This window comes from Pelodiscus sinensis, chromosome 8, assembly GCF_049634645.1.
Source record: "Pelodiscus sinensis isolate JC-2024 chromosome 8, ASM4963464v1, whole genome shotgun sequence".
Lineage (NCBI taxonomy): Eukaryota > Metazoa > Chordata > Testudines > Trionychidae > Pelodiscus > Pelodiscus sinensis.
Genome location: NC_134718.1, coordinates 32,915,694 through 32,939,454, shown reverse-complemented (window position 1 = coordinate 32,939,454; position 23,761 = coordinate 32,915,694). Strand labels below are relative to the sequence as shown.

At 42.8% G+C, this 23,761-nt stretch overlaps 1 protein-coding gene across 3 annotated transcripts in view; it reads left to right on the top strand.

Annotated features, from left to right (window-relative positions):
- MICU1 (mitochondrial calcium uptake 1) overlaps positions 1-23,761 on the top strand; it is a 221,071-nt gene that overhangs the window by 176,824 nt on the left and 20,486 nt on the right. For all 3 annotated transcript variants that reach the window (XM_075935002.1, XM_075935003.1, XM_075935004.1), the window contains one exon: positions 4,100-4,208. In XM_075935002.1, coding sequence (XP_075791117.1) covers positions 4,100-4,208 — 109 coding nt within the window. The remainder of the gene's footprint in view (positions 1-4,099; positions 4,209-23,761) is intronic.

The following is a 23,761-nucleotide window of genomic DNA, read 5'->3' as shown; positions in this document are numbered from 1 at the left end:
CACAGGGAGCAGAGACTTGAGCAGTCCCCACTCTGCGGTATCCCCCCGTTGTTCCCTCTCAGACTAGTCGCTGCCTCTCAGTTTCCTAGTCGCTGCTCTGAGAGACAGCAAGGGAGAGGAGTCAGAAGCCAGTGCTGGGGGGAGCCAGCTTAAAAACTGGTTTCCACCCAGCACCGTTTCTGGGGTGTCGCCAGTTCCCCACCCCGCAACCTCTATCAGAGGCAGCAGGCGGAGGGAGAAGATAGGGGACACCTTAACTGAATGTTAGGTTGATAATTTCCCAGCCATCCCTGCCAACAGCAGCGGTGGAGAAGGGCAGCCCAAGCTCCCTGCAGACAGGCTGCTCCATATCCCGCGGAGGCTATTCCACAGCAGCAGCTGGTCCATGGCAGGGGTTGCTGCTGCCACAGTACAGCCTCCATCCATAGTGAGCTCAGACCCCCTATAGACAGGGGGCTGCTGCCACCCCACACTGCTTTCCCTTTATCAGAGGCAGCAGCGCAAGGCAGCAGGCAGCCGGTCTGTGAGGGGCGCTTGTTTTTAAGCTGGCTCCCCTTGCAGACCGGCTCCCGCCCACCACCCTGCACTACTGCCTCTGAGATAGGGGCAGCAGCATGGGATGGCAGGGGGCTCCCTGAAAGTGGGGTTGGGAGCACACTGGCTGCCATCCCCGTCCCTGTCGACTATTGAATAGTCATGTAAGCACTAAGATTTCATGTGGTTACATGATTATTCATTCAATTACACAATACCTAATACCTCCATAGAACACTAGAACTGGAAGGGACCTTGAGAGGTCATCAAGTTCAGTCCCCTGCCCTCATGGCAGGACTAAGCACCATCTAGATTATAGATGTTTACCTAACCTGCTCTTAAATATCTCCAGTGATGGAGATTCCACAACCTCCCTAGGCAATGTATTCCAGTGTTTAACCACCTTGACAGGAAGTTTTTCATAATGTCCAACCTACACCTCCCTTTCTGCAGTTTACGCCTATTGCTTCTTATCCTATCATCAGAGGCCAAGGAGAATAATTTTCCTTCCTCTTCCCTGTGACAACCTTTTATATACCTGAAAACTGCTATCATGTCCCCTCTCAGTCTTTTCTTTTCCAAATTAAAGAAGCCCAACTCTTTCAGTTTTCCCTCATAGCTCACGTCTTCTAGACGTTTAATAATTTTTATTGCTCTTCTCTGAGCCTTCTCCAATTTCTTCACATCTTTCAAAAAATATGGTGCCCAGAACTGGATATAGTACTCCCAATTGAGGCCTAATCAGCATGGAATAGAGCGGAAGAATGACTTCTCGTGTCTTGCTCACAACACTACTGTTAATGCAACCCAAAATGGTGTTTCCTTTTTTTTTTCTTTTTGCAACAGTGTCTCACTGACTCATATTTAGCTTGTTGACCACTATGAGCCGTAGATCCCTTTCTGCAGAATTCCTTCCTAGACAGTTGCTTACCATTCTGTATGTGTGAAACTGATTGTTCCTTCCTAAGTGGAGTACTTTGCATTTGTCCTTATTAAACTTCATCCTATCTACCTCAAACCATTTCTCCAATTTCCAAAATTCTCAATGTGAGTCATTCCTTAGATCTGACAGAGCCATTATGTCAACATGTAGAGAATATCATTTGAATTATTTTACATACCAAAGATCCAGAAGAAAATTAAAGTATGAAAGGACTTTTTACTTTCCTGCATTCTGTTTCAGCATGTAAGTTGTGCTAACGTACACCCTCTTCTGATTGTATGTAAGGGAACCTGCTCTGCAAAGAAAAACTCACTGTGTCAATTCTTAGAGCCCAGGTCAATAGACTTGGGCTTATAGGGCTTGGGCCGTGGAACTAAAAGAAGCAGTGTAGGTGCCTGCTCAGGCTGAAATAATGACCACCAGGGTTCACCCACCCACACCAGGTTTCAGAACCCAAGCTCCAGCCTAACCCTGAATGTCTGCAATGCTGTTTTTAGCCCTGCAGCTCAAGTCTGCAAGCCCAAACCAATTGATCTGGGCTATGAGTCAGCACCATGGGTTTTTCTTTAAAGTGCTGACATACTCCAAGTGACCTGAAGTGTTAGGGGAGTTTTACTGAGACCTCTGAATTTGTCCTGAAGGCTCTATTTTTAGTGTCAACCATTTTGTCGTCTTGCTGCAAATTTTAAAGCCCATAAGGGATATAAACTGATATTCCTGCAGCAAGTTCCTGGATCTTGATTGTGCACTGGCTATATAATCACATGGTTCGGCAAGTGGTTGACAGGAGGGAGAATGGTAATTATTTTTGTTTCAACCTATCTATCACAAGTCTCAGAGGGTTAGCTGTGTTAGTCTGTGTCTGCAAAATAAAAAACAAAACCAAAAACCACCCAAAAATAAGGAGTCCTGTGGCATCAGATACTAACAGATATATTAGGACATAAACTTTTACCCACGAAAGCTTATACCCTAATACAGGCCGTCCCCGAGTTACGCGGATCCGACTTATGTCGGATCTGTACTTACGAACGGGGCTTTTCTCGCCCCGGAGGACGCGGGTGGCGGGACCGCCCAGACGCGCCGAGGTCCCGCTGCCCGCGTCCTCCGGGGCGAGAAAAGCTGCTTCGCATCTCCCTGGTCTGCTGAGGAGCGGGGGGCCAGCAGACCAGGGAGACATGGAGCAAAGCCGCAGAGGACGCGGGCGGCGGGACCGCCCAGACGCGCCGCTGTCCCGCCGCCCAGGTCCTCCGCAGCTTTGCTCCACGTCTCCCTAGTCTGCTGAGGGGGCCCAGGCGGCGGGAACACAGCGCGTCTGGGCGCTCCCGCCGTCCGCGTCCTCCGCGGCTTTGATCCGCGTCTCCCTGGTCGGCTGGGGGGGGGGGGGGGGGCCGGGTCCTCCGCGGCGCATCTGGACGCTCCTGTTGTCCGGTTCCTCCACGGCTTTGCTCTGAGTCTCCCTGGTCTGCTGGGGCCCCGCCCCCCCCCCCCCCCCCCCCCCAGCAGACCAGGGAGACTCGGAGCAAAGCCGCGGAGGATTCGGGCGGTGGCATCGCGGCGCGTCTCAGTCCCGCCGCCCGCGTCTCCATGGTCTGCTGGGGGGGGGGGGGGGGCGGCACAGCTAGTGCAGCGCCTCCCCCCAGCAGACCAGGCTTTTCTCGCGGACGCCTTTGGTAGAGCAGCTGGGGCGCTGCCGGTTGGTCCTGCAGCGCCGCTCCTCGGCACTACTGGACCAACCCGGCAGCACCCCAGCTGCTCTGCCCCAGGCGTCCCCAAGTCAGCCGCTGCTGAAACTGACCAGTTTCAGCTATTATATTACTTGGGGACACCTGGGATAGAGCACCTGGGGTGCTGCGGGGTTGGTCCCCGCAGCACTGAGGTGCGGCGCTGCGGAGACCTACCCGGCAGCGCCCCAGCTGCTCTGTCGCAGGCGTCCAGATTCAGCTGCTGTTGAAACTGATCAGCGGCTGATTCCAGGAAGCCAGGGGCAGAGAAACTCTGCCTCGGGCTTCCTGTAGTCAGCCGCTGGTCAGTTTCAGCAGCGGCTGAATCTGGACGCCAGTCCCAACTTAAGTACAAATTCGACTTAAGTACAAACCTACAGTCCCTATCTTGTATGTAACCCGGGGATTGACTGTAAATCTCTACAGTGCCATAGGAAGACTCGTTTATCTATCACAGCTGACTTTTCCACACACCAACCCTGATTCTTACATACATTAAGGCTCTCTTATAATAGCTGAGTGGTGTAAATGAGAATGAGGCTCATGATGCTGAACAAATAATGGCTAGACACAGGAAAACTTACAATAGCTGTATTAAGGCTGTCCCCCATCAGCTTGGATCAACTTAATGATGAGGAGACAATGGACTACAATGGGGATTATTGCACAAAGAGACATTTCAGTTAAGGGGGGAAATAAAAATGTATGTGGTGTAGATTTTAAGTTATATATAACCTCAAATAATGATATAATGAAATGGATTATGGAGAATCATGCATGAATTCCTGTTTGGATACACATATCATCCTTGCCCTCATTGGGGATTTTTCTATCAAAAATATTTCATTGTTTATCTCCTTACTTGAACCAATACAAAAATGTGTTCCTTCTATTGTAGGGGCTGACGTTTGAGGAGGTGGAAAGCTTTTTTACTTTTCTGAAGAATATAAATGATGTGGACACGGCTTTGAGCTTTTACCACATGGCTGGAGCATCTCTTGATAAAGGTATTAAAGACTTGTGAGCTGGCTGGGGTTTTTTTCCCTGGTGGTGGAATACCATTAAAACAGGATGTTGAAACATACAGTTTGTTCAACGAGGCTTTTTTGACAGATAAAAAGTGAACTAAAATCATAACTCTCCTTGTCACGAGGAGGTTTTAAGTTGAAGCTGTTCATGGAAAAAGAGGGATTTGGGATTTTCTTCTTGTCTTTCAATGTGAGGAAAAGATGCTGACATTTACTATTTTGTTTGCATTTTTTCAGTCTATTTTAACAGTTCTGAAGACTCTGAGCATAATCAATTGACTAAGATAACATTCAGGTCTAATATGCGTGTTCCCTTCTACTTTATTTATTTCCTACTTTGTAGTCTACATCACTCATGTCATGATTCCGTACATTTAGCAAATGGTTGGTTTTTAGTTTTTAGACTTTCTTATTAAAATATTGAGTCGCTAAATGCTGCTTTTTGTGATCAGAAATCAAAGTCTGGGCTGCGTCTCTCTCTATCCTCTAGTCCTGCAACAGGTATCGAGTTGGAGGCTTTAATGTGTCCCTTTGATAGGACTTTTACCAGGATGCTGGAACTTTGGATGCCATTTATATATACATATATAAATGCTGAATTATTGCTGAAAATAACTATGTGCAGACAATTGCATTCCAATGGGAACAGAAGAACCAAGATCTCTGTACAGGTTGAACTTCTCTAGTCCAGCACTCTTGGGACCTGACCAGTGTTGAGTCAAAGAATTTGCCAAACTACTGGTGGTAAATATTGTCTAGCAACTTTACCAACACTTCCACTGTTTACTGGACTCTTAGAAGACATTTAGGGGTAAATTAGGGCTAAATAACAGCACAGAATACCAAGAGCCAGGACTGGTGGCTGTAAACAAACTTTATGGGACCACAAGAAACCTGGCCACACCCATGATAAGTGAACATCCAGCTAACTAAAATCATGCCGGACCACGGATGTTGCCAGACCAGAGTGTGCCAGACTAGAGAGGTTCAACATGTAGTATCAATGATTCTCAATCTTTTAGCATTCAAGTCATTGCCTGCTCAGAGAATCCTCTTGCTCTGAGCTATGATGAAACATAGAAGCAGCCTTAAGTAAAGAGAGAAAAAAGAAAAAGCTATGCTGGCAGTTTTTTGGAAACCTTAATATCTGAATCATAAAGATCATAAACTTTGCTCAGCAAGGACTCTGTCTGTGTTGGGCTCTGAGCTGCCTGCCATGCACTTTTAAAATACTTTCTTCAACAACGAAAACACTGATGGAGCTTCTAGGAGAGCATTAGAAAGGAGCCTTACAGAATACATCCTGTTGAAGGAAAGCAAAAATCTAGTTTTTTGTCTCTTCTTTGCCCCAACGCTCACTTTTGCCTTCTACTTCTGAGTCCGCCAAACTTCCCTGAGTCTGAGCATTCAAATAACTTCAGTGAAGATTATCTTCAGTTTTTTTTTTTAAGTCTGATAGAGTATACTTTTACTTGTGACCAAATATAAGGCTTACATCATCTTATGTAAACAGTCTCTAAGTGAAGACACACTGTAGTATAGTTCCTAATCAAATAATGGCTGCTTTATATTCCACCATCACTTCATCATTTTCTTTCAGAGAGATCCAGCAATAGTAGATGAATAATGTAGTACTTAGAGAAGAACCATTATAAAAATATAATCTGTTAACCATACATACTAATCCCCTTCTTTTTTCACTTTCTTCCTATGCTTAACTAATGTACCTGATGATCTGAAAAATTGTACTATAAACCTGAAGTTCATTGATTCTGTATTGCCCATAAAAATATTTTTTTAATCTGTTACCATTGTATACTTGTTTAGAGTCTGCATTTTTTAAGACGAGTCATTTTTGTAAAATCCAATGGTAAGATTGGAAGTATAACACATCACAAACTCATGTCAAGTTTCCAAATCGTAATGAAAACTCCTCCCTTTCTGTATATAAAAGCTATTGATTATTTAGCCATCTTAAAAAATAAAACTTATTGGTAAAAAGTTGAAACTTCTCCACAAACATTTATGTCCTGGAACATAAATGTTAGTCAACTCAAATTAACTGACAATTAACATGATTTACAATAGTCACAAATTGTAATATATCAATAGAGATTAGAAGTCAAGTAGAGTGTTGATTCTGCAATTCTGTTTGTCAATAAAGTTATATTGACAAAAAAATCAGTTTGCCAGTATGGCTAATGTAGTGCTGAGAACTAGTGTAAGTGATACAGGGAAAAGAATGCTGTTTCTGTACATCATCATACAGAAAACTGGAAATTCTGCCACAGGTTCAGGTAGATTAAAATCTGTTGCATTGTAATAGTTTAAATTAGAACATGGACAAAGCAATCATTGCAATGTAGTTTGTTTGTTATTAACCTACAAATGTTTGTGCTGCCCACAAATATTTAGAACAACAGACATTTTTATATTAATAGTTAATGTAGACTTTGGGGGAAAGTTGAACATTTTGGCAGCTGGATAGAGTATTGTGGAAGTTTCACACAAAGGCATGTATACATTTTGGAGCAGGGGAAGTGAGGAGGATCTTGGCTCTCAGAAGTTGGATGTGGCGTTGGCAATGAAAAGAGAATTCATCTTCCCTTCTTTGCACTGAGGATTGTAGATGGCCTGAACTGTGTGCGGGTTAGGTGCAGTTACTCAGTAGTGGATAGTGTGTTAATGAGTTGTTCATGCACAAATGAGCAGTACATTACATGGTACCTATCGTATAAATGTGTTCTCCTAGCCAGAGCATGAAGTCCAGATAGAAAAGGTGAAACAAGTGTATAGATTACTCTAGTAATTGAATTCTCATAATGTTGTGTGACAGACCCAGACAAGCCATCTGCCATTCACTGGTGGAGGGAACACATGCTAGAGCTTGGGTGTAAACAGATTTCTCTTCCCTGAGTTTAAAAAAAAAAAAAAAAAAAGGGCCAAAGCCCAAGTGCAGCATAATCAAGCAGGCACCTGGGGTCAATTGGAACTTGCTAGAAGCAGCAGGATAATTAAACACCTGCAGCTAATTAAGGTTTGTGGTGCCGCTTTAAAAGCGCCTTAAAAGAAAGAGGGAAGAAAGGAGGGAAGGAAAAGAGCAAAGGACAGGAAGTGCTGTGTGGGTGTGAGTGGAGGACTGATGAGCAGGTACCAAAGGAAAGGTACTGGGAGGGATTGTTTGAGGAAGTGGCCTAAGGAAAAGCTGCTAGATCACAAGTGGCAGTAACCCTGCCTGATGCCACTGCCTTAGGGTCCCTGGACCAGAGCCCAGAGCCCTGGACCAGAGAGGTTCCCTTGCCCCCCCCCCCAAACTCCCCACAACATCTCAACCCCCTGCCTCAAGAAGGGAGATCAGGACCAGTGTTCCCTCGAACATTTTCTATCCTTGGGTAGGTTGAATTTTCTTACGTGCACTACCAATATTGAGGTAGTGTGGTGATGTGCACCAACAATACAAACAAAACACACATTTTTATACACACACACACACACACACACATTTTAAGCAGCCCATATGTGTGGAATAAAATACATTAAAACAAAACCCCAGTGTCTAGTTGCTCTGAAGTCCCTTAGTGACTACAAAGGTGCTGTACAAAGGTAAGGAATTAGGCTTCTTCCACTGGAGGAAGAATAATAGCCCCAGAACAAATTAACACATGGCTTCTGGGTTTGTAGGCATTTGCATGTTTCAAAGAGCTTGCAATATGGTTTCATCCTACAAAACTACTAGCATCACACTTGCTACTTCTGACTCATGAAAGCCACAACTCTACCAGAGAGCAAAGATCTGGCCTTAATGAAACACAGTTTACCATGTATTAATTAGTAACACAGGATTTTAAAAAATCATTAACTTCAGAGTTTAGATATCTACAACACTCAACAAAAATTTGTTAAAAGAATGAAAAAAATCAATGAATAATCCTGTAGCATCTTAGGACTATTTTTTACTATTCACTATTGACTGGTTTTGAATATTTTTTCAGCTACAGACTAACACGACTACCCCTCTGAAACTTTTAAAAAAATCTTTTCTTATCATAAGCCATTATCACCTATATGCAAACTGTTTGAAATGTAATCATACAAATGTCCTCGTAATGCGCACGTGCGCGCATACACACACACACACACACACACACACACACCCCCCAACATACCAGGTTTTCCCCCCACCTCCTCCAATCCAGCCTAACAGAAAGGCAAAGAGTCAAACACCCCAAACAAACTGCCCCCTGCCTCCACCTCACTGCACAAATGCCAGCACTCAATCATTCCCTCCCATTCTATGCAGTCAGCCCTTTTACCTACCCCTTCCCAACCCCTTGAAGGGAATGCTGGGTTTCTGCTGTGCCCAGCTCTTTCTCTCTCTGCATCTCTCTCCTCCCACAAGCCAATTACTCCCTCCCTCCCTTCCTCCCAGCCACTCATTCCCTGCTTATCTTGGTTGGCTGATTGTTTCTGCTTCAAGCACTGGGCAAGGAGCATTTAACTGCTATTTATAGAGGCTCCATCCCCAACAATCAGCTGATCTCCCTGCCTGTGCAGGGAGCTTTGAACCTCTGCACAGGGCGCAGAACATAGCTGCGCAGCCACACAGCTTAGAGGGAACTTTGATCAGGACTCCAGAGCAGGAGTTTACTCCAAATTTATGAACTACCCTGTGATTAATAGGGCTCGTTAGGCTGTGGCTCCTCCCTCTTAGTAAAGAGAAAGAGGCCATGTGGAGGGCCTCTGAGGCTAACACTATCCTCCAGTAGTGCGAGACCCCTGGGCTGTGTCTAGACTGCATCCCTTTTCCGTAAAAGGGATGCAAATTAGACACATCGCAATTGCAAATGAAGTGGGGATTTAAATCCCCCCTGCTTCATTTGCATAAACATGGCTGCCGCTTTTTTTCCTGCTCGGAGCTTTGCCAGAAAAAAGCACCAGTCTAGAGGGGGATCTTTCGGAAAATAAAGCCTTTTCCGAAAGATCCCTTATTCCTTTTTTTAAAAGGAATTTCCTTTTTTTAAAAGGAATTTCCTTTTTTTAAAAGGAATTTCCTTTTTTTAAAAGGAATTTCCTTTTTTTAAAAGGAATAAGGGATCTTTCGGAAAAGGCTTTATTTTCCGAAAGATCCCCCTCTAGACTGGTGCTTTTTTCCAGCAAAGCCCCGAGCAGGAAAAAAAGCGGCAGCCATGTTTATGCAAATGAAGCAGGGGGGATTTAAATCCCCACTTCATTTGCAATTGCGATGTGTCTAATTTGCATCCCTTTTACAGAAAGGGGATGCAGTCTAGACACAGCCATGGGGAATAGCTGGAACTTTGCCATAGTTGTTTAAATCTCTATTAATCACTCACCTGACTGCCAAAAGAATGGGATTGTGTTTAATACTGACATTAGAATGTGAAGTGACCATAATCCATATATACTAAATAGTTTCTAATCTACTGCAAGATGACTGAGACATTTTTATGATTCTAGAAGTTTTATAGACTGAAAGGGGGGAGGGAATTAGTAATAAAACACACTTGCTACTTCACTGATTATTGTTCACCCTTAATCTAAACTATTATTCAGTTTTAAAAAGAATGGTAGGATACATGAACCATGGAATAATGAACCATGGAATAATGCAGAAATTTGTTCATTCAAGCTTGTATTTTCCAGAAATAATAGTTATGCTCAGAAATTCATTGACAACAAATTCTTAAATTGCAAATAAACAAATATCACACAGAAACTGTATCTAGCACATGGGCTCAGGAATAAAGTATGGTCTGGGTTGGAAGCCTCTCAGGATAAGTCTGTATTGCATTTTAAAATCCATGGAAGGGAGTCTGAAACCCCAGGTCAGAGACTTGGGATCATGCCACAGCACTAAAAATGGCAGCGTAAATGTTGTGGCTGAGGTTGGAGCTCATGCTTTGAGGCCCATTCCGTCCCAGTGACAGTTCAGATCCTACTTGGAGAAGAAGCCTGGAAAAGGCCAAGAGGCGTATAGCTAAAATTCTATATATGGGTAGGACGGTACTTTTGGAGGAAAGTGTTTTGTTCTGTTTTGAAGATGGGCATGAATGCTTGCTAGTAGGAAGGGGCATTTAGGAGGAGGAGTGAAGAGATTAGAGGTGGGACTTCATCAAGGCAAGGGGAAATTATGGGGAAAAAGGAGATAGATGGGGATGGATTGCAGGGAAAGGGGACATTCAGAGATTCCCATTCTGTATGTGTGAAACTGGTTGTTCCTTCCTAAGTGGAGTACTTTGCATTTCTCTTATTACATTTAATCTTATTTACTTCAGATCATTTCTCCAATTTGTCCAGATCATTTTGAATTTTGACCCTATCCTCCAAAGTACTTCCAAACCCTCCCAGCTTGGTATCATCTGCAAACTTAATAATCATACTCTCTATGCCAATATCTGAATTGTTGATGAAGATATTGAAAGGAACCTGTCCCAAAACTGACCCATGCGGGGCCCCACTTGTTATGCCCTTCTACCATTAATAACTACCGTCTGAAAATGGTTATCCAGCCAGTTATGCACCCACCTTTATAGTAGCTCCATGTAGGTTGTATTCCCCTAGGTTTTTTTAATAAGAAGGTCATGCGTCACCATATCAAATGCTTTATTGAAGTATAGGTATACCACGTCCACCGCTTCTCCCTTATCCACAAGGCTTGTTATCCCATCAAAAAAAGCTATCCGTTTGGCTTGACATGATCTGTTCTTTACAAATCCATACTGGCTGTTGCTTATTATCTTCTAAATTTTTACAGATGAATTCCTTAATTATTTGCTCCATTATATTTCTGGCACAGAAGTTAAATGGACTGGTCTGTAGTTTCCTGGGTTGCTTCTTATTTCCCTTTTTACAGATGTGCACTATATTTGCCCTTTTCCAGTCTTCTGGAATCTCTCCCAACTTCCATGACTTTTCATACATGACTGCTGATGGTTCAGATACCTTCTCTATAAGCTCCTTAATATTCTAGGGTGTATTTCATCAGGCCCTGGTGACTTGAAGACCGTAACTTTTCTAAATAATTTTTAACTTGTTCTTTTCCTATTTTAACTTCTAAACCTACCCTAGCATTTCCACTAGCATTCACTACGTTAGGCATCCTGTCACCGTCAATCTTCTTGGTGAAAAGCAAAACAAATAAGTCATTAAGCACCTCTGCCATTTCCAAGTTTTCTGAGCAATGGGCCTACCCTGTCCTTGGTCTTCCTCTTGTTTCTAATATATTTGTAGAATGTTTTCTTGTTATCCTTTATGTCTCTAGCTCAGTGGTTCTTAACCTGGGGTGCATGCACCCCCTGGGGGCGCGAGATGCCCTTTCTGGGGGTGAGAGACATGCCAGATTTTTATGGTATATCTTAGGTTTAAAACTGACGTACTTCGATTTTTAATAAGGGGTGCGAGAACGTATTTTGAGAATCAAAGGGGATGCAGGCTGCAGTAAGGTTAAGAACTACTGCTCTAGCTAGATTGAGCTCGTTTTGTGTCTTTGCCTTTCTAATCTTGCCCCTACATACTTGTGTTATTTGCTTGTATTCATCCTTTGTAATTTGACCTAGTTTCCACTTTTTATACAACTCCTTTTTTATTTTTAGATCATGTAAGATCTCCTGGTTAAGCCAAAGTAGTCTCTTGCCATATTTTCTATCTTTTCTGTTCAGTGTAAAAGTTTGCTTTTGGGCCCTTAATAATGTCAAGGAAACAAAGAATCAGACACCCAATCCCAACTGACATAGTACCTGAAATAATCAGAAACAGAAAAAAATGCAAACAGTCAAGAAGACAAACTCACCTTGTCTGTTCAGTGAGGGATCTCTTTCACTCCCTCTCATACTCCCCTGTCTGCAGCTCCCTGTCCACTTCACAAAAAGAAAGATGGACTTGAAGTGATCCCAGAACTACTGATAGAATGTGTATCTAAAGCATACCTCACTAGTGAATTCATCTGCTGAGCTCCTTCAGCAGTCCCAAAGAAATGCATACATTTATGGTATTTTCCAGGAAGCTTCAGGGCACATCCTTTTGAAAAATGAGCTAGTGTGTGCACTCTCTCTCTCTCTCTCTGAGCTACGGTACTGATTTTGTCTGCAGAGACTGTACTGCATCTTGTCAAATGCAGAAGGTTTTCTTTATAACTGCAAGGGATAGGAACTTAATTAAATTTAAGCCTTTATATTAGGCAAGAACTGATAGTGCCATCGTAATAGTGAAAAATACTAAACTAAAAGACCAAAGTGATACTCCTTAAACATGCTGATCCCTTCCTCCGACCCCCGAAATCATTCTGTACTCAAAGACTGAGAAAAGAGACAGGCCTTTTTGTGCTCTGAAGACCAGCAAACTCAGGCTATTTTAGTATCCACATTTTTCATATTGGCTTCCTTAAACCTGCCTTAGAATCAAACTATCGCTATCTAAAACACAGATGTTAGCAGCATGTTGTGCTCTATCAGTGAAACCCTTAAATCTTCACTAGCCACGTCACTCTTGGTGGTACCTGAAAGCCCCTAAATCCAAAGTATCTGTGCTCTGCATGCAGTATTGTTAGAAAATAGAGCCTAAATCTTGTCTATTTGACTTCCCCATGCCTATTTATGCAGTTTTTAGAACACCTACTTCATCCAATCCATGTGTGCAACGCTGAATTTTGCCAAATAGTATCTTGGGTCAGGCATGCTGGCCTGGTGTTACCATGGACCCTAAATCTAGAGTATCTTAATTCCTTCTGCATACATATGCAAATAAAGTTATGAAAAACTATTGCAGTATATCAGAAATATTTCTAATAGGAATAGCTAACTTTGGTCAGGCATATTTGGAGAACTTCCATTTCAAAGGCACAAACAGGGTTTAAATACTTGGAAATACATATTCCTGAAGAACTTGACTTAAATTATATACTTCTATTAAAGCAAATGTAGGTCTCATTTGATTGCAGAAATTATATACTTCTATTAAAGCAAATGTAGGTCTCATTTGATTGCAGAAATTGAAGATCTTGCACAAAGGTTAGATTATAGCAATTAAAAAATATATCCTTCCCAAAGTAACTTTCTAAAATGTGTATGCTGACAGTTTTATAGAAGACTTACATAAAAATTAAATGCAAATGATCTGGGAAATAAGTTCACCGAAACTATTTTTAAAAAGCTTTCCATACATTACTGAATTATATCTCACAACATCTTTGTGACAGGTAACCTTTGAAAATAGCAAAAGCCTGTGATACAAAGGTAACTGAGTGGTCTAAGGTACACTACTTAAAGATAGAGCTAGGCATAGAACTCTTATCTTCTGATTCCCTTTATTGTATTTTAATTACTACAGAATAATGCTATTAAAGTGTTTGTCAGAATTAACATAAGAACGGCCGTGTTGGGTCAGACCAAAGGTTCATCTAGTCCAGTATCCTGTCTACCGACAGTGGCCAACACCAGGTGCCCCAGAGAGGGTGGACTGAAGACAATGATCAGGCAATTTGTCTCCTGCCATCCCTCTCCAACCTCTGACAGGCAGAGGCCAAGGACACCATTTTATCCCCTGGCTAATAGCCTTTTATGGACCTAACCTCCATGAAATTATCTAGCTTCTCTTTAAACTCTATTATAGTCCTAGCCTTCACAGCCTCCTCTGGCAAGGAGTTCCACAGGTTGACTACACGCTGTGTGAAGAAGAACTTTCTTCTATTAGTTTTAAATCTGCTACCCATTAATTTCATTTGGTATCCTCTAGTTCTTCTATTTAGGGAATTAATAACTCTCCACACCACTCATGATTTTATAGACCTCTATCATATCCCCCCTCAGTCTTCTCTTTTCTAAACTGAAAAGTCCCAGTCGATTTAACCTCTCCTCATATGGGACCCGTTCCAAACTCCTAATCATTTTAGTTGCCCTTTTCTGAACCCTTTCCAACGCCAAAATATTTTTTTTGAGGTGGGGAGACTGTGGGCATGACATAGTTTTATACAGGGGCAGTAAGATATTCTATCCCTTTCCTAATAATTCCTAGCATCCTATTTGCCTTTTTGACCGCCGCTGCACACTGTGTGGAAGTTTTCAGAGAACTATCCACGATAACTCCAAGATCTCTTTCCTGATTTGTCATAGCCAAATTAGCCCCCATCATACTGTACGTATAGTTGGGGTTATTTTTTCCGATGTGCATTACTTTACACTTATCCACATTAAATTTCATTTGCTATTTTGTTGCCCAGTCACTCAGTTTGGTGAGATATTTTTGGAGTCCCTCACAGTCTGCTTCTGTCTTGACTATCCTAAACAGTTTGGTATCATCTGCAAACTTTACCACCTCACTGCTTACCCCTTTCTCCAGATCATTTATAAATAAGTTGAACGGGATTGGTCCTAGGACTGACCCTTGGGGGACACCACTAGTTACCCCTCTCCATTCTGAAAATTTACCATTTATTCCTACCCTTTGTTTCCTGTCTTTTTTAACCAGTTCTCAATCCAAGAAAGGACCTTCCCTCTTATCCCATGGCCATGTAATTTCCACAAGAGCCTTTGGTGAGGGACCTTGTCAAAGGCTTTCTGAAAATCTAAGTATACTATATCTACTAGATCCCCCTTGTCCGCATGTTTGTTAACCCCTTCAAAGAACTCTAATAGATTAGTAAGACAGGATTTCCGTTTACAGAAACCATGTTGACCTTTGTCCAACAAATTATGTTCTTCTACATGCTTCACAATTTTATTCTTTACTATTGTTTTGACTAATTTGCCCGGTACTGAAGTTAGACTTACCGGTCTGTAATTGCCCGGATCACCTCTTAGAGCCCTTTTTAAATATTGGTGTCATGTTGGCTACCTTCCAGTCATTAGGTACGGAAGCCAATTTAAGGGATAAGTTACAAACCACAGATAATAGTTCAGCAATTTCCCATTTGAGTTCTTTTAGAACCCTTGGATGAATGCCATCCGGTCCCGGAGATTTGTTAACATTAAGTTTTTCTATTTGTTCCAAAACCTCCTCTAATGACACTTCAGTCCGGGACAGTTCCTCAGATTCATCACCCACAAAGGACGGTGCAGATTTGGGAATCTCCCCAACGTCCTCAGCCGTGAAGACTGAAGCAAAGAAATCATTTAGTTTCTCTGCAATGGCTTTATCATCCTTGATTGCTCCTTTTATAGCGTGATCATCTAGGGGACCCACAGGTTTTTTAGCAGGCTTCCTGCTTCTAATGTACTTAAAAAACATTTTGTTATTTCTTTTTGAGTTTTGGGCTAGCTGTTCCTCAAAATCTTTTTTTGCTTTTCTTATTACATTTTTACACTTGATTTGACAGTGTTTATGTTCCTTTCTATTTATCTCACTAGGATTGGACTTCCACTTCTTAAAAGATACCTTTTTGTCTCTCACTGCATCTTTTACAAGGTGGTTAAGCTTCGGTGACTCTCTTTTAGGTCTCTTGCTATGTTTTTTAATTTGGGATATACGTTTAAGTTGGGCTTCTATTATGGTGTCTTTAAAAATTGTGATTCAAAGTTACAGTAATATATGTTCATTGGATCTGAATTCCCTTCTCTTAGCCACTTGATTTTTCTGAATATTGCATATATACTCAAGGGCACAGCAATTGCATAGAGGCATAGAGAAATTATTGCAAAGTCCATAATCAATATCTTGGCATTTGTAGTTGCTGCTATTTCCACATTGATTGCATAAGACTTTAGGACAGCTTAACCAAAGGAATTATCATCATGTAGGCCAAGTTATGTGTTCTGAATGGTTACAAGGCAGTACCATTCATTTACAATGTTAAAATAAGACATTATTTCCCTGTCTGCTGCTCTAATGTTTTGTGGTAGTCACCTTGTTGGAAGCAGAAATACTGAATATAATAACCCAAGTTACTCACACTCAGAGGCTTCAGGCAAGATCAGAGCCCTACAGTGCCTAGGCATTGTAAAAACACATGAAGCAACAACAGACCATGATCTGAAAAGCTTTCAGATAACCTCGCTTTTTGTGTATATGCATGCAATATTTATAATACATCTCCTTCATAGTATGTCAATGTGTGTGTTGAGAGACAATTAAGTTATTGTAAAAGCCATGATGTTTTGGGTTAAGAAAGTACAGACAAATCGAGAGGAAAAACCTGTAGTTGTCATTTTGAGTAAATATTCAAGCTTTGTACTTACAACCAAATAAAAGCAGCAATGGAATTTCGCTAAATGTTGCCTTCTTCGAAATTTCTCCTTTGACCTTGAGGATTGCGTGACAGATAAAAAGGATTCATTTGATCTCTCTTCACAGCAGTCGAGAATCATATCGAACAGCCACAGATGTACAATGGTCTCAATTTTTCAGCTTTTGGACCACTTCTCTAGTAGTAAGAAAGGTGATTTGAATTAAATATTGTTTACTTAAATAGTTGAGTAACCTGTTTAATCTTTATCGATTAGTCGACTATTCTGTAGTCCCCGGGGGCGGAGTCAGCAGCTAATGTGCTCCAGCCTCACTCCCAAGGTGCCCCTTGCCACTCCACGCTGCAGCCTCTGTATCAGAGACATCAGCGCAGGGTGCCAGGTGGGAGCTGATCCACAAGGGGAGCCAGTTTAAAAACTAGCTCCTCTCACGGACCATCTGCCTGTCACCCTGTGCTACTGTCTGTGATAAAGAGGCAGCAGTGCATGGTGGCAGCAGCCCCTGTCTAGGGGAGCGTCTGAACTCCCATTCCTGGCGTGAACCGGAACTGAGTCGGGCTGCCTGCCCACCCAGCTCCTAATATACTTTAAAAGCAGACCCGCATCAGGGGTAGGCAGCGGACCTGTCACAAGTCAGGACTGTGCTGAGCTGCTGGCCAGCATGCTAAAAAATTTACTGGCAGAGGGGGAGGGAACTGATGTTTTTATAGCATAAACGATAAGCAAAAGATTATAGGTTAAATTGGCTACACTATTACATCCCTAATTTGAATCTCTGTCACCATTGCCATAGCCTAGAAAAGGACTTTACATAAAAAGCAATTACATAGAAATACTCTAGAGGCCACTTTTCCTTGTCTTCACTTCAAAATGTCATGCTGCTGCTTTTTCCTCCCTCCTTTTCTAAATAATCTATGCAGAAGAGTTCCTGAAATGGTCCTGACTTTATAAGGTGACAGGGTCTATTAATATATACCTCAAAATTAAGACCAGGCCTGTGCAGAAAGCAGGATTTGTGTCTGGTGCAGCCTGTAATTTTTTACATGCTTCATGCAATAATTAAGCATTCCTAAAGCACAGTTCCAGCCTTCCCATTACCTACTGACCTGGCTAATGTGAGCATATATTTAATAAAGTATATTGCCAAGTGAGCCAGGAGGTTAAATTTACATATTTTCTCAAGTGCTTATTTTCTCTCTCCTCATATATCCAGTTCCTTTGATGGACTGCACAAAATTTTAGTGCTTGCCTACACTGTGCCAAAGCAGGGACTACACAGTTGCATTCTGCAATATACACCTCTATAATCCGAGCTATGGCGTGGTATAGACACAAGTTTTCTATACGCCACAAATAAGAGGCATCCTCGAGGCACAGCTGTAATTGCTTGGTCCAAGATAAATTGAGCAGCTTGCCAGTGATCTGAATCACTTGGCCCAGACTCTGCAGAAGCCATCCAGAGAGGAAGGGAGCAATTGTGTGCCAGGTTATTAACTATGAATATAGGGTCATCAGGAATATTATACAGGGGCATGCTCAGACATCTGCATTGTATCAGTTTGGCTCAGGATTCATTAAGCCGCGGAACAACAATCAACAAACTATTTCAGGCACTGCAGAGGCATTTTGAAGGACTATCAGGATATATGAGATAATCAGATTTTACCTGTGTCTCTTGATCTTTTGACCTAACATGCATTGAACCATGTTGACAAGGGGTGGACAAGATACCTCTCATGGACTGGCCAAGCCACTGGATCCAGCCTGCAGACCCTTCTGCCTGGACCCTTGGGCATGCAGTAGCTGCTGTTTCAAGCACAGGGCTGCTCGTCATGCTGCTTTGCTCTGGAGGGAAGGGACTCTTCGGGTACGTCTAGACTACAGGGTTTTGTCGACAGAAGTTTTGTCGACAGAGACTGTCGACAAAGCTTCTGTCGACAAAGAGCGTCTACACTACACTCAGTTCTGTCGACAAAGCAAGCTGCTTTGTCGACATAACAGTGTGGACGCAAAGGACAGTTTAGATGCAATAATGCCTTCTGTGGACAGAACTGTCAACAAAAGGCGTTATTCCTCGTAAAATGAGGTTTACCAGCGTCGACAAAACTGCTGAGTTCTGTCGACGTTATGTCGACAGAACTCAGCGGTAGTGTAGACGCAGGTTTAGTTTTGTCGACAAAAGTCCACTTTTGTTGACAAAACCCTGTAGTCTAGACACACCCTTAGTGTCCTCTCCCCGCCCCCAGCCCAATCCTCAGCTCCTATTGGCTGGAACCAACCAGCCACACAAGCCTCTCGCCCTCCCCCTCCCAGAACTGAGACACGCATGGAGGGAGCAGCCTGTATTTTCAAGTGGTCTGAAGCTGCTGGAGGCAGGGAGCCTAAGCTGTCTTGGGGTTGCAGAAGGGCTGCTGGCGGGAGATGCTTAGGTGTCTCCCTGCCAAAGCCTGTCTCTGGCACCCCCTGACCCTCCTGCAGCCAAACTCCCTCTCCCAGGTCACCATCCAAACCCTCTGCACCCCCCTACCGCAGGTCACAACTTCCTCCCAGGCCCTGTATTCTCTTCTACACTCCACCCTCAGGCTTCCTTCCAGACTCTACATCCCATTCCCCTGCCCCACGTCACCACCCAAACCATCTGCAGTCTGTACCCCCTTTTTCCCTTCTCCCAGGTCACAACTCCCTCCCAGACTTTGCACCCTTTCCTAGAGCCCCTCCCCCAGGTCACTACCCCCTCTTGTGCTCAAACTCCCTCTTAGACCTCCAGGCCCTTACCCCATGTGCCCTTCTGTACCCAACCTCCATCCTAGACCCTGCTCTTCCTCCACAGCAAAGGTGCAGCCCTTGACCACTTTCCAAAATCTTGGGGTGCCCCCCCCACAAATTATTGTCCACCCCAATGTTGTCCATGTGAAACATGCTTTTCCCTATAGCACCAAGCAATTGTAATATTTGCAGGTACCTCTGGATTCAGTTGTTATACTCAAAGTGTGGGAGGAGAAATAGAAATGAATTCAGCTTCTGTAATTTAATTATGATTCATGGATGTTAGATGCAAGTGTGAATGAATTAAATCATAAAGACTGTTAAAGAGCACTTCTTGTAGGACTACAGACTGTCTTCATGAGATGCACCCATTAGCTTGAGTTGCAGTTGATTATCAGTAATAGAGATGTAGCCGTGTTAGTCTAGTCTAGCTGATACAAAAAACAGGACTATGTAGCACTTTAAAGACTAACAAGATGGTTTATTAGGTGATGAGCTTTCAAGGGCCAGACCCACTTCCTCAGATCAAACTGTGGAAGAAAATAGGCATGACCATATATACCAAAGGGATACAATCAAAAAAAAGTGAACACATATAAAACGGACAAATCAAATATCAGAACAGAGGAGGGATGGGGGGGGAGGTAAATGTCTGTGAGCTAATGATATTAGAGGTGATAATTGGGGAAGCTATCTTTGTAATGGGTAAGATAATTAGTGTCTTTAAGACCCCGGCGTAAAGTGTCAAATTTAAGCATGAATGACAGTTCAGAGGTTTCTCTTTCAAGTCTGGTGTTAAAATGTCTTTGAAGCAGTATGCAGGTAATCAAGTCGTTGAGACAATGCCCTTTCTGGTTGAAATGGCAAGAAACTGTTTTTTCTTTTTGATACTGTCTATCTGTTTTCTGTGCATTGATTATTTGGCGAAGTGTCTGAGACATTTGTCCACATGTGCCGACAGTGTCCGTCTGCTATGTACATTGGACAAACGTCTCAGACACTAGTTCGAACTAGGGAGGCTAATGTAGGCATTCGAAGTTGCAAATGAAGCCCGGGATATTTAAATCTCAGGCTTCATTTGCAACTTCGAATGCCTACATTAGCCTCCCTAGTTTAAACTAGGGGGCTAGTGCAGACATACCCTTAGAGACTAACTTATATATATAGATAGATAGATAGATAGATAGATATCATCATGAGCTTTCATGGGCAAAATCCACTTCATCAGATGATGAGCTCCAGTATTGTTAGTCTCTAAGGTGCCACAGGTCTACTCATGGGTTGTTGTTTTTTTCTGTTGTAGTGCATTCATGCACTCTTCAAAACCTTTTCCTTGTTGAGATGTGGTATAACTCATAATAAGATGTGGGTGTAGGTTATATGAATAAGGAGTTTTCCCTGTTCACTTGGCAAGAGCTTGACTCAAAGGTGTTTAGTGCAATCAATTCAGGTTCTCTACAAAATCTACTTAGGAATGATTCCTCATTTTTTCCTAAGTAAATTTTGACCCTCTGCAATTAAAGAGCACTTATGCAGGCAGTAGCCACATCACATGGTACTCAAGCTATTTCTGAATTGCTAAGATACAAGGGAGGTGGGCTTGAAATGGTATAATTATTTTTTTTAAAGGTGTGACTGTCTCTAGAATGTTCATGCACATTATCTAATTTCTTAAGTTTCTCCTAAAATATAACAAACAAGGGTTGGGGGGGGATATTTCTCTTAGGAGATGCGTGAGATGGTTGCAAGACAGAAATTGAGGGTGTTCCACAGAGGATGCCTGCTGTGCCATTGTTTCATCACAATTGAAAAACAGTGTTTGGTAAGGTTCAGTGTAGTAGTCTGGTCTAGAAACCAGGAATGTTGTAAAGCTGTGGACTCTGGCTGGCCTGTGGGCAGCATACTTGTTTTCAGAGACAGCTTTCTCTTCATTAGCACTTGTAGTCAGATCTGCAACTTCCATCATGTTAAATGACAGGATGGCTGTTCTCAGTGCCAAGGAAGGGTGCTAGTCTCCATATTGTTAATCTCAACAAAGGTGCTTGTCAGTTTTGCATCACTGCACTCAAATCAAAGACAACAGATAACAGACTGCACGGCAGTGTTTTCAGTGTGTTGAAACCTGCAGTGATGCAGTATTTCTGCCTGCCTGGCATAGCAGGCATCTGGAAAGATAAGTGGAAGATAATGAGAGATACAGATGCAGAAAGAACCTGATTATGGAAATAATCCCTGTAGCATGTATCATAACACTCATCTTTTTTAAAACAAATATTTGACTTTTACTAGAAACTGTATGTTTTTCTTTTTCCTTTCTACAATTAAAAAGGAATTTTTCCTTTCTACAATTAGAAAGGAATGTATACATATACATTTCTGATATGTATATTTCTGATTTATGAAAGACACTTAATTATTGGGAATAAAAACCAGGAAATTAGGCATGCGATGGGAAACAGAGGAATTTATTTGTGTTTGAAATTAGATGGCTTTGTCTTACGGCCATTTTGTTTTTCTGGGAAGTGGCATCTACAAGATTCTCAGTTATAGAATCATAGAATAATAGGACTGGAAGGGACCTCAAGAGGTCATCGAGTCCAGCCCCCCGCCCTCACGGCAGGACCAAGCTCCACCTACACCATCCCTGACAGATGTCTATCTAACCTGTTCTTAAATATCTCCAGAGAGGGAGATTCCACCACCTCCCTTGGCAATTTATTCCAATATTTGACCACCCTGACAGTTAGGAATTTTTTCCTAATGTCCAATCTAAACCTCCCCTGCTGCACTTTAAGCCCATTACTCCTTGTCCTGTCCTCAGAAACCAAGAGGAACAAATTTTCTCCTTCCTCCTTGTGACACCCTTTTAGATATTTGAAAACCGCTATCATGTCCCCCCTTAATCTTCTTTTTTCCAAACTAAACAAGCCCAGTTCATGAAGCCTGGCTTCATAGGTCATGTTCTCTAGACCTTTAATCATTCTTGTCGCTCTTCTCTGTACCCTTTCCAATTTTTCCACATCTTTCTTGAAATGTGGCGCCCAGAACTGGACACAGTACTCCAACTGAGGCCTAACTAGTGCAGAGTAGAGCGGCAGAATGACTTCACGAGTTTTGCTTACAACACACCTGTTGATACAACCTAGAATCATATTTGCTTTTTTGGCAACAGCATCACACTGTTGAATCATATTCAACTTGTGGTCCACAATGACCCCTAGATCACTTTCTGCCATGCTCCTTCCTAGACAGTCGCTTCCCATCTTGTATGTATGGAACTGATTGTTCCTTCCTAAGTGGAGCACTTTGCATTTCTCTTTATTAAACCTCATCCTGTTTACCTCTGACCATTTCTCTAACTTGCTAAGGTCATTTTGAATTATGTCCCTATCCTCCAAAGAAGTCGCAACCCCACCCAGTTTGGTATCATCCGCAAACTTAATAAGCGTACTCTCTATCCCAATATCTACATCATTGATGAAGATATTGAACAGTACGGGTCCCAAAACAGACCCTTGCGGAACTCCACTTGTTATCCCTTTCCAGCAGGATTTAGAACCGTTAACAACAACTCTCTGACTACGGTTATCCAGCCAATTATGCACCCACCTTATCGTGGCCCTATCTAAGTTATATTTGCCTAGTTTATCAATAAGAATATCATGCGAGACCGTATCAAATGCCTTACTAAAGTCTAGGTATATGACATCCACCGCTTCTCCCTTATCCACAAGGCCCTTATCCACAAGTTGGACTCATCTTTTCTGAACTGCACATGTTTCACTGTTTGTCCTTAAATGTTTGGGGTTTTCTAAAATATTAGCCCTTTGGAAACTCTTGACTTCCAGCTAACAAACAGCTATACAAAAAGCTAACCAAGTAACTGCAAATGTGGATAGTTTTTCATTGAGTATTACTACATTTGAAAAGGCATGTAAAAATACGTTTACTAGCATTTTCCTCTTCCTCCTCCTCCCACTGCTGCTCCTCACCCCCTTTCTGTGCCATGCAAGGTTTAAAACACAGTCAGGTGGTGCTCGGCTCTGGGAGGAGGAGGGGGAGGCTTCATGTGATCTCCTTGCCCTCAGCTCAATCCTCAGCTCCTATTGGCCAAAAAAACCAACCAGCCAATAGGAATTGATCCCAACCAATCTCTTAGCTCCTATTGGCTGGGAAACAACAGCCAATAGGAGCTGAGAGATTGACCTATGGGACGGGGGCAGCGAAAGCCTCTTCCCTCTCCTGAGCTGAGAGCCACGTGGAGGGAACAGCCTGTAGCAATCAAGGAGCCCTTGAGAGTGCTGCAGGGCTGCTGTCTTAGGTAAGCGCCTTCTAACCATACCCTGCTTCTGGCGTCCCTCCCCCCCAATCCCAACTCTCTCCCCCAGGTCACCATCCAAACCCTCTGTATCCTCTGTCCCAGGTCACAATTCCCTCCCAGACCCTGTATCCCTTCCTACATTCCTCCCTCAGGCCATAAAATCCTCTCTGTACCCAAAAACCCTCCCAGACTCTGCACCCCAATCCCCTGACCCAGGTCACAATCCCCTCCTTCACCCAAACTCCCTCTCATAC